The sequence below is a fragment of the Ambystoma mexicanum genome, chromosome 7q (assembly GCF_040938575.1).
Source record: "Ambystoma mexicanum isolate Mex_15411 chromosome 7q, UKY_AmexF1_1, whole genome shotgun sequence".
NCBI lineage: Eukaryota > Metazoa > Chordata > Amphibia > Caudata > Ambystomatidae > Ambystoma > Ambystoma mexicanum.
In genome coordinates, this window is record NC_090941.1 from 34,803,378 (window position 1) to 34,816,165 (window position 12,788).

Consider the following 12,788-nt stretch of genomic DNA (forward strand, 5'->3'; position numbering starts at 1 on the left):
TACACGTACCTGGCCAAATCGCATGTGAAACTTCCCGCATACCCCTGTAATACACGTACCCTGGCCAATCGCGTGTTGAACTTCCCGCGTACCCCTGTAATACACGTACCCTGGCCAATCGCGTGTTAAACTTCCCGCGTACCCCTGTCATATACGTACCCTGGCTAATCGCGTGTATAACTTCACGCGTACCCCTGTAATACACGTACCCTGGCCAATCGCGTGTTAAACTTCCCGCGTACCCCTGTAATACACGTACCCTGGCCAATCGCGTGTTAAACTTCCCGCGTACCCCTGTAATACACGTACCCTGGCTAATCGCGTGTTAAACTTCCCGCGTACCCCTGTAATACACTTACCCTGGCTAATCGCGTGTTAAACTTCCCGCGTACCCCTGTAATACACGTACCCTGGCCAATCGCGTGTTAAACTTCCCGCGTACCCCTGTAATACACGTACCCTGGCTAATCGCGTGTATGACTTCACGTGTACCCCTGTAATACACTTACACTGGCTAATCGCGTGTTAAACTTCCCGCGTACCCCTTTGATACACGTACCCTGGCCAATCGCGTGTTAAACTTCCCGCGTACCCCTGTAATACACGTACCCTGGCCAATCGCGTGTTAAACTTCCCGCGTACCCCTGTAATACACGTACCCTGGCCAATCGCGTGTTGAACTTCCCGCGTACCCCTGTAATACACGTACCCTGGCTAATCGCGTGTATAACTTCACGTGTACCCCTGTAATACACTTACCCTGGCTAATCGCGTGTTAAACTTCCCGCGTACCCCTGTAATACACGTACCCTGGCCAATCGCGTGTTAAACTTCCCGCGTACCCCTGTAATACACGTACCCTGGCCAATCGCGTGTTAAACTTCCCGCGTACCCCTGTAATACACGTACCCTGGCCAATCGCGTGTTGAACTTCCCGCGTACCCCTGTAATACACGTACCCTGGCTAATCGCGTGTATGACTTCACGTGTACCCCTGTAATACACTTACCCTGGCTAATCGCGTGTATGACTTCACGTGTACCCCTGATATGCACGTTACCCGCTTTGCGTTCCTTGTTTGGCTGCCCTGTAAACTGGTCCAGGGTTAGCACAGCCCTTTGCGATGATTTAGCGATTTTGCTGGCTTTTCCTTGCGCGAGGGCGTTCTTGGGGGCGTTACTGGCGCTGCTGCAGGGTCGCTGCGATACTCTGCGCCACGGCTGGTTTGGGAGCATGAAATCCATGAATACGCTGTGCGCGGAAATCGGTTTTATCGCACGTGCCTGGCGCAGTCAATCGCACGCGGACACTCTGCGCCAGCCGCTTGCGACACTTTTCTGCGAAATTCTATGAATTACCCTGTAAGTCTTTTTCACTCCCAACTCAACATGACCTCACAAATAATTACATCATAAATTGCATAAAGCGCTATAGACACCTGTGTAAGAAAACTCCTCCATTCCTTCACTTAGTTCATATTGCCAGAGGTATCATTGGAAACAACATCGATTATTGCAATGCCCTTCATATAGCAGGCACTAAAATAGTCATTTTCAAACTTTAGCTGGGATTGCCAGGATGTGGTAAGTCCCCCCTCTTTCTCTCAAACAAGACCTCTGCTTTCATTACTGGACTGGCTTCCAGCCCAGCCCCACATTTTACTGAAGTTAGGTACATTAATTCAGATATTTCTCTACCAAATAAAAAATACATGAATAATTACAAATCAAATCACAGCATATCAACCCACGTGATGTTTTAGATATTCACAGCCATACCCTCAGTCACTCCCTGACTGCTGGAGAGAAAACCTTGGTTATTCAATCCCCCTTATTTGGAAAGACCTCCCGATTTTTTTAAGATCACTGACAAATATTGTTCCCTTAAAGAAACAATGAAAGACACACCTCTTCATATGTTATCTCAACACTTGTGTATAGGCGCGTTATAAATGCCATATCGTCTCATATCATATCAAATAGTGCGCTTTTTGCTCCTTGATGTTCACTAACGGAGTGCTGAACCAATTGTCTGCCAGCGTTTTAATGCATACAGGTCCTCGGCTCTATTTATATTTATACATCATTTATATATAAATGCATGCAAACATAAACAGGTGCCATTTTGTATAACCCCTTTGACAAAAGCACTGTTCGAATTTGCGAATATTCGGCATGCTTTTTTTCAATACCTTTCTGTGTGTGGGGAGTGTGCCACACATTCCCCAACCATTCGTATTCGACCTGAAAGGCTCTCCCCTTTTTCTTTATAATGTTAACCCTTTCCTGACTGCCATTTCCTTTTTTTAAATAGCAAGATGTTTTCCGTTTTTTTGTGAAAAGCGTTTTTCAAGTGCTGTTTTCACATGTAACCCCTTCAACTGTAGGCAACACAGCCTCTCTTAATTCTATTTCTTGATGTATAAGTGTCCATTGCTCTGCAGCTGGTGTATTACACACCTATCAATTGTCCTCCGTGAGACAGAATATCTACAGTGGTGTGGCTCCTGATTCCAAGATTCACATCCAGACCATGCCAAGTCATAACCTGCGCAACGTTAATGATCAGATTGTAGAATTAAATATATATTTATACTGCACCCAGAAAGTGTACAGGAGCACATTTCAGTGTCTGTGTCTGTGCTTTTACAAGATTAGACTTCCAGTGTTAATGTTTGTATGAATATGATACTGGATTTAAATGAGAAGGGAGCGTGCTTCAGAGGCCAGCTACCGCTATTTTATCTGGCACGCACCAGTCAGTCCTGAGCCAGAGGCGAGGCCATTTAGTGGCGTGTCAGGGTAATTATCCTTTCAGAGCTCAGGAAGTGCGAGGCAAGGACTCAATCGCGAGAAGATCATGGTGCCCAGATCACGACTGGAATTTTCTGACGAGGTGAGGAGTGACAGAGTGCAAACTAATCCTGTCGCCACCGCCACTGGGTCGTGCTCTGCTCGTCTGAGCAGGACGTGAGCACCATTTCTATTTTACAACTGTGATAGTTTTCTCCAGTGCTTCGCCAACAGAAACAGAGGAAATATGATTTTTACTGTTCTCTGAGCCACCTCAACGCTAATAATGCACAGGCTCGCAGCTGCAGATACTGCAATGTGTGCATTGGGGATGTCTGATCACTAAAACACATGTGCATGCAACATCTGAGATACGTTGGTGCTGTTGCATATATCCACTGTTTAAATCAAGACGGTCCATTGGATTTGACAGGTGCCTGAGAATGATATCCCAAAAACGACTGTCAATATCATGATATGGCCACAATAATAATAATCTAATCCCACGTTTACTGCCACATATTTGTGAATCTCATCACCATCCGCAGACCTGATAAAGAGGAAATGTGGCATGTTGATGCATGAAGACTGGTGCAGGTGCTCTTTGTTCTACATTTGACACGTAACAAAGTATGGCAAAGGCATCCAGTATGGAGCAAAAACTAAGTCTTCCACTGTTTCCCTCTGTTCAATACGTGGCCTGCAGTGATAAAACCAATATAGGGAGGGGCATAGGAGGAAGGGAACAAAACAAATAATGGTATGTGCAAAATAGAGCTGGTCCACCGTAATGGCCCTGCTGGAACGCTGGCCTAAATAAGTTCCTGGGGTGATACATCATTATTCCTGCACTTCCCTCAACATTACGGCTGCCATAACAATTCTCCTGAATTCATTTTCCTTCCATTGCATATTAGCACCTGGGGTGGGGGGTGCAGCCAATCAGGTTCCACGGATTGCATACTGAAACCTCTGATCTCAGCCCATGTTCCACAGAACCTGGAGGCTTCTTCCCCAACACACAATGCCATCTTCCCCCCACCCTCCCATATCTCTTTGTTTGCATTACCTTCACCCCTCTGCCCCACTAACCTCTTTTCACTGGCGGCTGTGGCCGGCCCCTCTGCACTTTTCCTGCCGCTCTGTGGCCGCCATGGAAATGGAAGAGGGGCTCTGTGTGGAGCCCCACATTCCATATCCATGGCGGCCATCTTTAGACCGTAATTTCATTCATTGAATAGGACGCTGTGTGCTAATAGCCTTAAGACCCTCTCCGGGGTGTCAGAGCGGGTCTTATCGGCCAAGGGGACCCTTGTTAAAAGCTCTAGTGCTGGCCCACCAGATCAGGTCTTAGCACATATTAAAATGTTTCACAGGCATTCCTTCACTCACACACAGTATAATACCTGTTTTCTAAAGCCATCACCCCCTTTATATGCAAAAACAAGTCTTGGGGTTACAAATAAAATGCAGTGGTGCAAAGAAGGTTTGCAATAGTGCATTTCCACTTTTTGAACCATTATTAAAATCTCCATAGCACAACTGCCCTGAACAGGATTTACAGTCGATCACACTTTTACTCTGAACTGTCAGTCTAAACACAGCCAATATATAACAGAAGCACTAGCTGTAACAGCACTAGCTGTAACTTGAGTATCATACACAGAACTAGCGTTAAGTTAGAAATAACGGGCCTCATTACATGTGAGGCTGAACGGGTTAACGGGACCTGCTAAAGGAGGCGGACCCGTTAAACCCGTTCCGCCTCATTACAAGCTCCTGTCACGGGAACCTGTAAGTAACGCCTGGTCAAACCTGGCGTGCTTACCGGGTCCCGCGAGGGGAAGAGGGAGCAAACAACGGGCCGCTCGTAATCGGCCCGTTGTTTGCTCCCTCCCCCTTTCCCATTCAGCCCTATCAGGGCTGAAATGGGAATGGGGGAGGTCCGGGCCTGGGTTCATGGAGGGAGGGATTACCGGGCCCTCCGAACTCGGAATGGCCCGGTAATTCCTCATTCTGGGAACCCGGACCCAATAGCGGCATGGCTACCACCAAAATCGTAATGAGGCCCAACATTTTTACTCTCCAAATCTTGCCACCACAACCAGTGGTGTTGCAACAAAGTTTATACTTACAAAGGAGTGTGAGTGTCCTACATGTTTGGGAAAACATGTGGCTGACACAGAGGATGGAAAAGAAATTGAGGAAATCCAGCAGACATGAAGGCACATGAGCAAACCTGAAGCAAGAGGTATGAGAACTTTGAAGAGTTAATAGATAAGGGTGGACCGTCCCAGGCTGACTGAACTACCATGCCAGGAGGACTGCTTGTCACGGAAAAACACTTTGCTTTATGCCATCTTCAAATATAACTGCATCAGGGTTATTTATGCACCAACACATTCATAAAATCAAGACTAAGGATTCCCCTGCATGTTCACCTTCTCTCATTCTGTAATGCATGAATTTGCACCTGTACTTTCCCCGTCATATAATATGACACCTGTTTCTCCCCTGCATTCCTCGTCCTATCACTGAATACTTTCATTTTCTGCATTCTCTTTGTCTCCATTGTTGAATGCAAGCCTTTTGCTACATTCCACCTCACACCAGTTTTTTTCAGCAGTCTTCCCAACATTCGTATGGTAAAGACTCTTTTCTCCTGCATTTCTGCATTCTTCCCATATTTTGATAACTTCTTTCCTCTTCACTCTGACATGTATTTTAACCCTGGCGACCTTCTGACCTCCTGCCTCAAACAAAGGAACTTCCTTCAGAGCGAAGATTACCAAAAACACTTATTTACCAGGGATTCCTATTGCATAATTCATTCTATGTGACCTATAAGAGAGCTTTACACTGAGAAAGGTCCATCCAGGGTTAGACTCAATATGTTGCTAATCCATTTGTTAAAAAACAAAAAAGAAAATATATGTCAGGTGTGATTATCTACTTACTTTCTTTTAATCAGTTGTTGCAGCGTGAGAATGCTGAATTTAGGTTTTAATGTATAGATGTAATATTGATTGCATTTATCCTGACTAGATTTGATGTATTTGTAACCCACACTGATCGCCATATTTTAGAAAATGAATTTAGGATTTTTAGGAAATTGACTTTTTAATTAATTCTTGACTTCCAATTGCTTTCTGTATTCTGTATAATTATTTGCGAATGCCACTTCGACTTTGAAATCCTTCTTTTATACAGTTTTTTTGTGTTCCTGCACTCGGATCTACAAGTCCCTTCAGTCTTCTCTTTCGAGCATGCATATTTAATTTAATTGTCTAGCTCATCAGCGAGAAACAAGCCTGCCGGTATTCAAACCTCTGCCTTTCCCACTGCCTTTTTAATCACTTTAAGGCGTTTTTGTATAGTATCATTACTGGCACTGGTCACAAAACTGGCCCTGCCGATTTATGCCAGTACTCCTATGCATGTACATACTCCCGTTGGGAATATGAAAACCTGTCCAAACTGGTTCCAAGGTAAACCAATCTAGACTCATAAGAACACTTACCTTGCTTGATTCATCATAGATGCTCAGTTAATAAAAAGTAATGCTGCAGTGAAGAATATACAGGCCGCTACACCAAAACATCAGTCTGGCGAGGTAAAACTACTTATCTTGCTTGCTTTTTTAAAGATGCTGAGTAATAAATTAATGCCACAGTAAGTAATGGCTAGACTGCACCAAAATGCCAGTCTAGCTGGGGAATGGCACACATGAACTTGCCTTTGCCCACAAATACCAGTAAAACACATGTAAAGTCAATAAAGGATGTGGCAAAAATGCTCCAGTGATCCCCAGTCTCCCAGGACCTTACACGCACATGCATTCCCTTTCCCCCACCGGTCACTCACCCATACATCTCCTCTTTCATTCACTCACACTGGATTCGAGCACACGCCTTGCACCACCCAGAACATTCAAACATACACTACCACAAGTATGCTCATTCACGCACCAGTCACTCACTCACACCTTCGTTAACATGCACATACCCACCCACCCAGAACATTCAAAAACACACCATCACATTCATACTCATTCACCCACCAGTCAATCACACACAGATTCTCTAACATCCACTCATTGCATTCTCTACATAGGCACAGACTCATCTACGATATGATATTATATGGCATTTATAACACGCCTATACAGAAGTGTTTCAAGGCGCGATGAGGCAAGGGAGGGGGAACAGAGAGAACAGAGAGACAACGATCTTACTAGGCCAGGTGTCATTGAGATTGTGCAAGTGCAGAGGAGGGGAGAAAGGAAAAGTGCAGGTGTGAGGGGGTAGTGCAGTACATAGGATCAACAGTACAAAATAAATAGAATAAATAAAAACAATAGGTACAAGTGCGGCTATCTTGTGGTAAGTGCAGGGATGAGTGTAGACATCAGTGTCAGGAGCTGGGGGAACTGTAGGGATACAGAGACAGCCCCCAAGTGCAGGGCTTGCCTGGGAGGCAGTGCAGGTGTGCAGCTGGTGGGGAATGGGACCAGGGCCCGAGATGAGAGGGTAGTCAGATGACCAGTGCAGTTTCAGTCAGGAGTTCAGCAGGGGAGAGGAGGAGAGGAAGCAGAAGCAAAGAGGAAGGTCTTGAGGTGCTTCTGGAACCGGAGATGGTTCTCCTCAAGTTTCAGGGAGGCAGGGAGGATGTTCCAGAGGCAGATGAGCGAAGAGCTTGAGAAGGAAGATATTTAGGAAGAGAGAGTTGAAGGTATTGATGCCCCAGGCCACAGAAGGTCTTGTGGACAATGCAGAGGATTTTGTACTTAATCCTTGTAGCAACTTGGAGCTAGTGCAGAGATTTCAGTTCTGTAGAGATACAATCCCTGGGCTTGAGGCCAAGGACATGTCTCGCAGTCCTGTTCTGGATGAGTTGCAGAGGGCGGGGAGTAGAAACAGGCAGATTTAGAAAGAGGCTGTTGCAGTAGTCCATCCTAGAGAGAACCAGAGCTCTGGAAACAGTGAGCTTCTGGGGGAAGGAGAGGAAAGGAAGAATACCTCTGAGAAGGTGCAGCCAGTAGTGTGACCTTTTAGAGATATCAGAGATGTGAGGAGAGAAGGTGAGTGTGGATTTTAAGATGACCCCAAAGTTTTTAGCCTCACAGGTGGGAGAAGGAAGAGTGCCAAGGGAGGCCGGCCAGAGAGCGAAAGGAAAGGAGGGAGCAGGTGTGCCAATGAGGAGAATCACAATCTTACTGGCATTAAGACAGAGGTCATTGGTGGCACACCCCTCCTGGATAGCAGACAGACAGTTAGAAATGAGAGATGGAGAAGAGGTGGTGGAAGGGAGCCTGAAAATGAGCTGAGTGTCGACATCTTACCACTGAATGTTTGGGCAGAGAGTGGCAATGCAGTGGGCAAGAAGTGCCAGGTATTTGTTGAACAGCCAGGGAGAGAGGTTAGACCCCTGGGGAACACCACAGGTAGAGATAGATATAGAGGAGAGGTAGGACCCAAGTTGGACCTAGGAGGGTCGATTGGAGACGAAAGAGGTCAGCAAATCCAGCGCCTGATCGGTGATACCCAGGTTATCACAGAGAGAAAGTTGAGCAGGTTGGCATGGCTGACCGTGTCAAAGGCAGACGCGAGATCAAGTTAGATGAGGACACAGGGGTATTGGAGTCAAAGTTTGAGAGCAGGTCTTCATGGATGTTCAGGAGAGCAGTTTCCATGCTTCTGGCAGATAGGAACCCAGATTGAGGGTCATGGAGACAACTAACCAATTCAGTGTACTCATTGCATTCTCTAAACAGGCACACACCCACCCACCCAGAACATTAAAAAAACACATATCACATCACGTGTCATTCAACCAGCAGTCACTCACACCTTCTATTACATCCACTCATTGCATTCTCTATACAGGCACACACCCACCCACCCAAAACATTCCAAAACACACATCACATCACGTCTCATTCACCCACCAGTCACTCACACACACATTCTCTTACATCCACTGATTGCATTCTCTACACAGGAACACACCCATCCACTCATTGCATTCTCTACATACTCATTGCATTCTCTACACAGGCATACTCATTGCATTCTCTACACAGGCACACACTCATCCACTCATTGCATTCTCTACACAGGCACACACCCACCCACCCAGAACATTAAAAATCACACATCACATCACTTCTCATTCACCCACCGGTTACTCACGATTTCTCTTACATGCCCTCATTGCATTCTCTACATAGACACACACCCACACCCAGAACATTCAAAAACACACATCACTTCTCATTCACCCACCAGTCACTCACAACTTCTCTTCCATCCACTCATTGCATTCTCTACACAGGCACACACCCATCCACCCACCCACCCAGAACATTCAAAAACACACATCACTTCTCATTCACCAACCAGTCACTCACACACTCATTCTCCTGCATCTCATTGGCCCTCATTACGACCCTGGCGGAAATCGCGGTGCAAAATGCACCATGGAGCACGGCGGAAAGCTGCCGATAGCGCCATGGGGGTTGGCGGATTTTCCGCCCCATTCTGACCTTGGCGGGGCGGTAAATCCCCATTCCCCATTTTACCCTTCCCCATTCCCATTTTTGCCCCATAGGGTATAATGGGAGTGGGGAAGGCGTTAATTACGCCACCGTAAAATACGGTGGCGTAATTAACAACAAGGTCCCGTAGCGCCATGGATTTCTCCGCCCGGAAAAACCAGGCGGAAAACGCTCCATGGCGCTACGGGAACTCGTAGTAGGGCGGACGGGTCCGCCGCGAATAACGCTGGCGTAAACCCACTCCGCCAGGGTCGTAATGAGGCCCATTGTATTATCTACACAGGCACACACCCATCACTCATTGCATTCTCTACACAGGCGCACAGCCACCCACCCAGAACATTCAAAACACACATTACATCACTTCTCATTAACCTACCAGTCACTCACAACTTCTCTTACATCCACACATTGCATTCTCTACACAGACACACACCGACCCACCAAGAACAATAAAAAACACAAATCACTTCTCATTCACCCACCAGTCAATCATACCTTCTCTTCCATCCACTCATTGCATTCTCTACACAGGCACACACCCACCCGCCCAGATATTCTAAAGCACACATCACATCACTTCTCATTCACCCACAAGTCACTCACACCTTCTCTTTCATCCACTCATTGCCTTCTCTACAAAGGCACACACCTGCCCAACCAGAACACTCAAAAACACACACCACACCACTTCTCATTCACCCACCCAACAAGTCACTTACACCTTCTCTTACATCCACTTATTACATTCTCTGCGCACAGGCACACACCCACCCACCCGGAACAATCAAAAACCTCCATCACATAACTTCTCATTCACCCACCAGTCACTTACACCTTCTCTTACATCCACTTATTACATTCTCTGCGCACAGGCACACACCCACCCACCCGGAACAATCAAAAACTTCCATCACATAACTTCTCATTCACCCACCAGTCACTCAGACCTTCTCTTACATCCACTCATTACATTCTCTACACAGGCACACACCTACCCATCCACCCAGAACATTCAAAAAGACACATCATTTCACATTCACCCACCATTCACATACATACATCGGAACACACACTTCACACATGCCTAACACACACATAAAAAAGACTTCTTACCTTTTTCTTGCAGCTTCGGTCCGTCCTTCCAGGCCCCCTTGGCTCCTCTGTGCTGCAAAAAAACAGGAACCAGGAAGCTGCAAGAGCTTCCTGGTTCCTGTATGTGAGCTGCAAGGAAGCAGCGGGAGATGGGGTTGGATCTGAACGTGGCATGTGACATGTGCCACATGTCACGGTCAGCTCAAGTTGAGGTTTAAAAATAATAATAATTATTAAATTGGGGGTCGTAAGGGAGTCCCAGGGGTTGCAACTGTGGCCCCCAGGGGTCGCAATTGCGACCCCTGGTGTCCCCTAAATGACATCCCTGCATCAGCGCAATGTTTGTCCTGGTGCTTATCCTGTGACCTATTAACCCTGGAAAACAGTGCCTCAATCCAAATATGCCTTCACAGACTAGAGCTAATGTGGTGCAAAATACACTTGCACCAGTGACAGGCATCTGAAATGAGGCCATTGATTGACTATGATTTTCTATGATTTTCTATGGAGCAATCCCAATGAAAAACACTTCATGAATCAGGGCAGTGTACCAACTAATTCACATTGCAACTGGTTAGAACAATTTCCAGTGTAACATTTTGAAACAGTCCTGACCCTCCCTTTGCGACGTACGTTTGGGACATGTGGGTCCTTTATCAAAATGAAAACATAGTTTTCCTAAACTTTGCAGAATAAAAAAAGAGTGGTGAAGCAGATTATTGGATGCAGCAAAACAGTTATTCAATCCCCTGGGTTTTATAAAAGAAAACACACCCCAACCACCTGCATGATATAGATCTAATTGCATGAAAATACTTCTGTATCATTATTTTCTCAATCAGGTATTTGGAATTTAGAAAAGGAATCAGTATCATGAAAAAAGAGAAACAAGCCCATGTCCTAAACATTTCCTAAACAGAAAAGCTCTGTCAACAACTATAGAAATGTAGTCAGCGACTTACCATCATTGTCAAATCCATGGGTGAACTCGTGGCCAACAATAACACCAATGGCTCCATAACTTAAAGAACTGTACAACAAAAGAACAGAGATAAACACATTAATGGGTAATCAATCCGAAAGCTGTCAGGCTAATATTCATATAGATGTTCCACTACCCCTGTTATTTTGTGTGCACTAACTTACTTGCATGTGTTTTGCTATTTAATAAGTCACAACTTGTATATGTATGTAACATTTAAGAAACACTTTGCTATGTTCATTTGATATTTTCATGACAAGAAAATGAAAATGTCGGAAAATTCAAAGTGACGGTAAAGTGAGGAAGTTGCCACCTTGGCAAACGGAAAGGTGAAAGGTGTACCCATAAATGTACGTTATGCTACTGAATGAAGTAATATGAACACATTTCAAAAGTACTTTTAGTTGAAGTGATGTTTTTTTCATTAGGATGCAGCACCTATAAACCACTGAAACCAAAGGACATAAAGTCATGTAATGTAATGTGGTCTTATAGAGCGACCTTTTGCCATTTCGCTGGCCTTGTTTAACATGGCTCTGTAAGAAAAGAGGGAGGGAGAGCGGCAGGGTTTGTTGGATGGTTTGAGGGAGAGACAGATGTGGAAACTGTATTGTTGCCAGGTGCAGGTAAGAAGTAGGTGAGTCACACATTTGATTCAACTTCTATGGGTTTGGCAGTGAAAGTGGTGAATACATTTATCCAGCAGTATAAGCCAACGTTTTGATAGGTTAAATCTCTTTGGTGCTGCGCTAGCTGCTGATTTGGGAGAGGAGTTGATAAAGCTACTGAGCTACCGAGGAGAGTGAATGCATAGCTTGATTAATGCTGCTGTCAGTGGTGGCTCGTCCATGGTGGGTGAGGGGGTGCTGATCCATGATGCCCTCGCCAGTTATAGAGGTGTTGCAGGTTAAACTGTCAAAGGTAAACCATGTTACTCTTTGACAGTTTATGTTCCCAAGCGTGCATGTGTCATTGGTGATGCAGGCTGGGGTACACTCCTGTACCTCCATGTGCATTCAGGGTGAATGGGGGACTGAAAATGTGGTGCTCCGGCTCCTACGCGCATCTACCGGAACCAGGAGCGCTCTGGGCTTCCTTGCTCCTGTTATTGTGTGCGGGAGCTGAAGGGCCATTGTGATGGGAAGCAGCTTTGTGGGGAGGGACAGCATCTGGATTAGGGCTAAAGGTTAAGTGTTGAAATTGAATTGTATGTTTTATGTGTGAATGTATATGTAGTATGTTGTTACGTGTGTATATATGTATGTGTTTTGTATTGATGTTTGAATGAGCAAGTGAATGAGTGAGTGAATATGCATGAGCATGTGTTTGGATTGTGGAGGCCCCAGTGCTGATTTGGGCAGGG

At 45.6% G+C, this 12,788-nt stretch overlaps 1 protein-coding gene across 2 annotated transcripts in view; it reads right to left on the bottom strand.

Annotated features, from left to right (window-relative positions):
- Window positions 1-12,788, bottom strand: part of PHEX (phosphate regulating endopeptidase X-linked) — a 1,520,886-nt gene that overhangs the window by 126,420 nt on the left and 1,381,678 nt on the right. For both annotated transcript variants that reach the window (XM_069639233.1, XM_069639232.1), the window contains exon 17: window positions 11,406-11,473. In XM_069639233.1, the coding sequence (XP_069495334.1) occupies window positions 11,406-11,473 (68 nt within the window). The remainder of the gene's footprint in view (window positions 1-11,405; window positions 11,474-12,788) is intronic.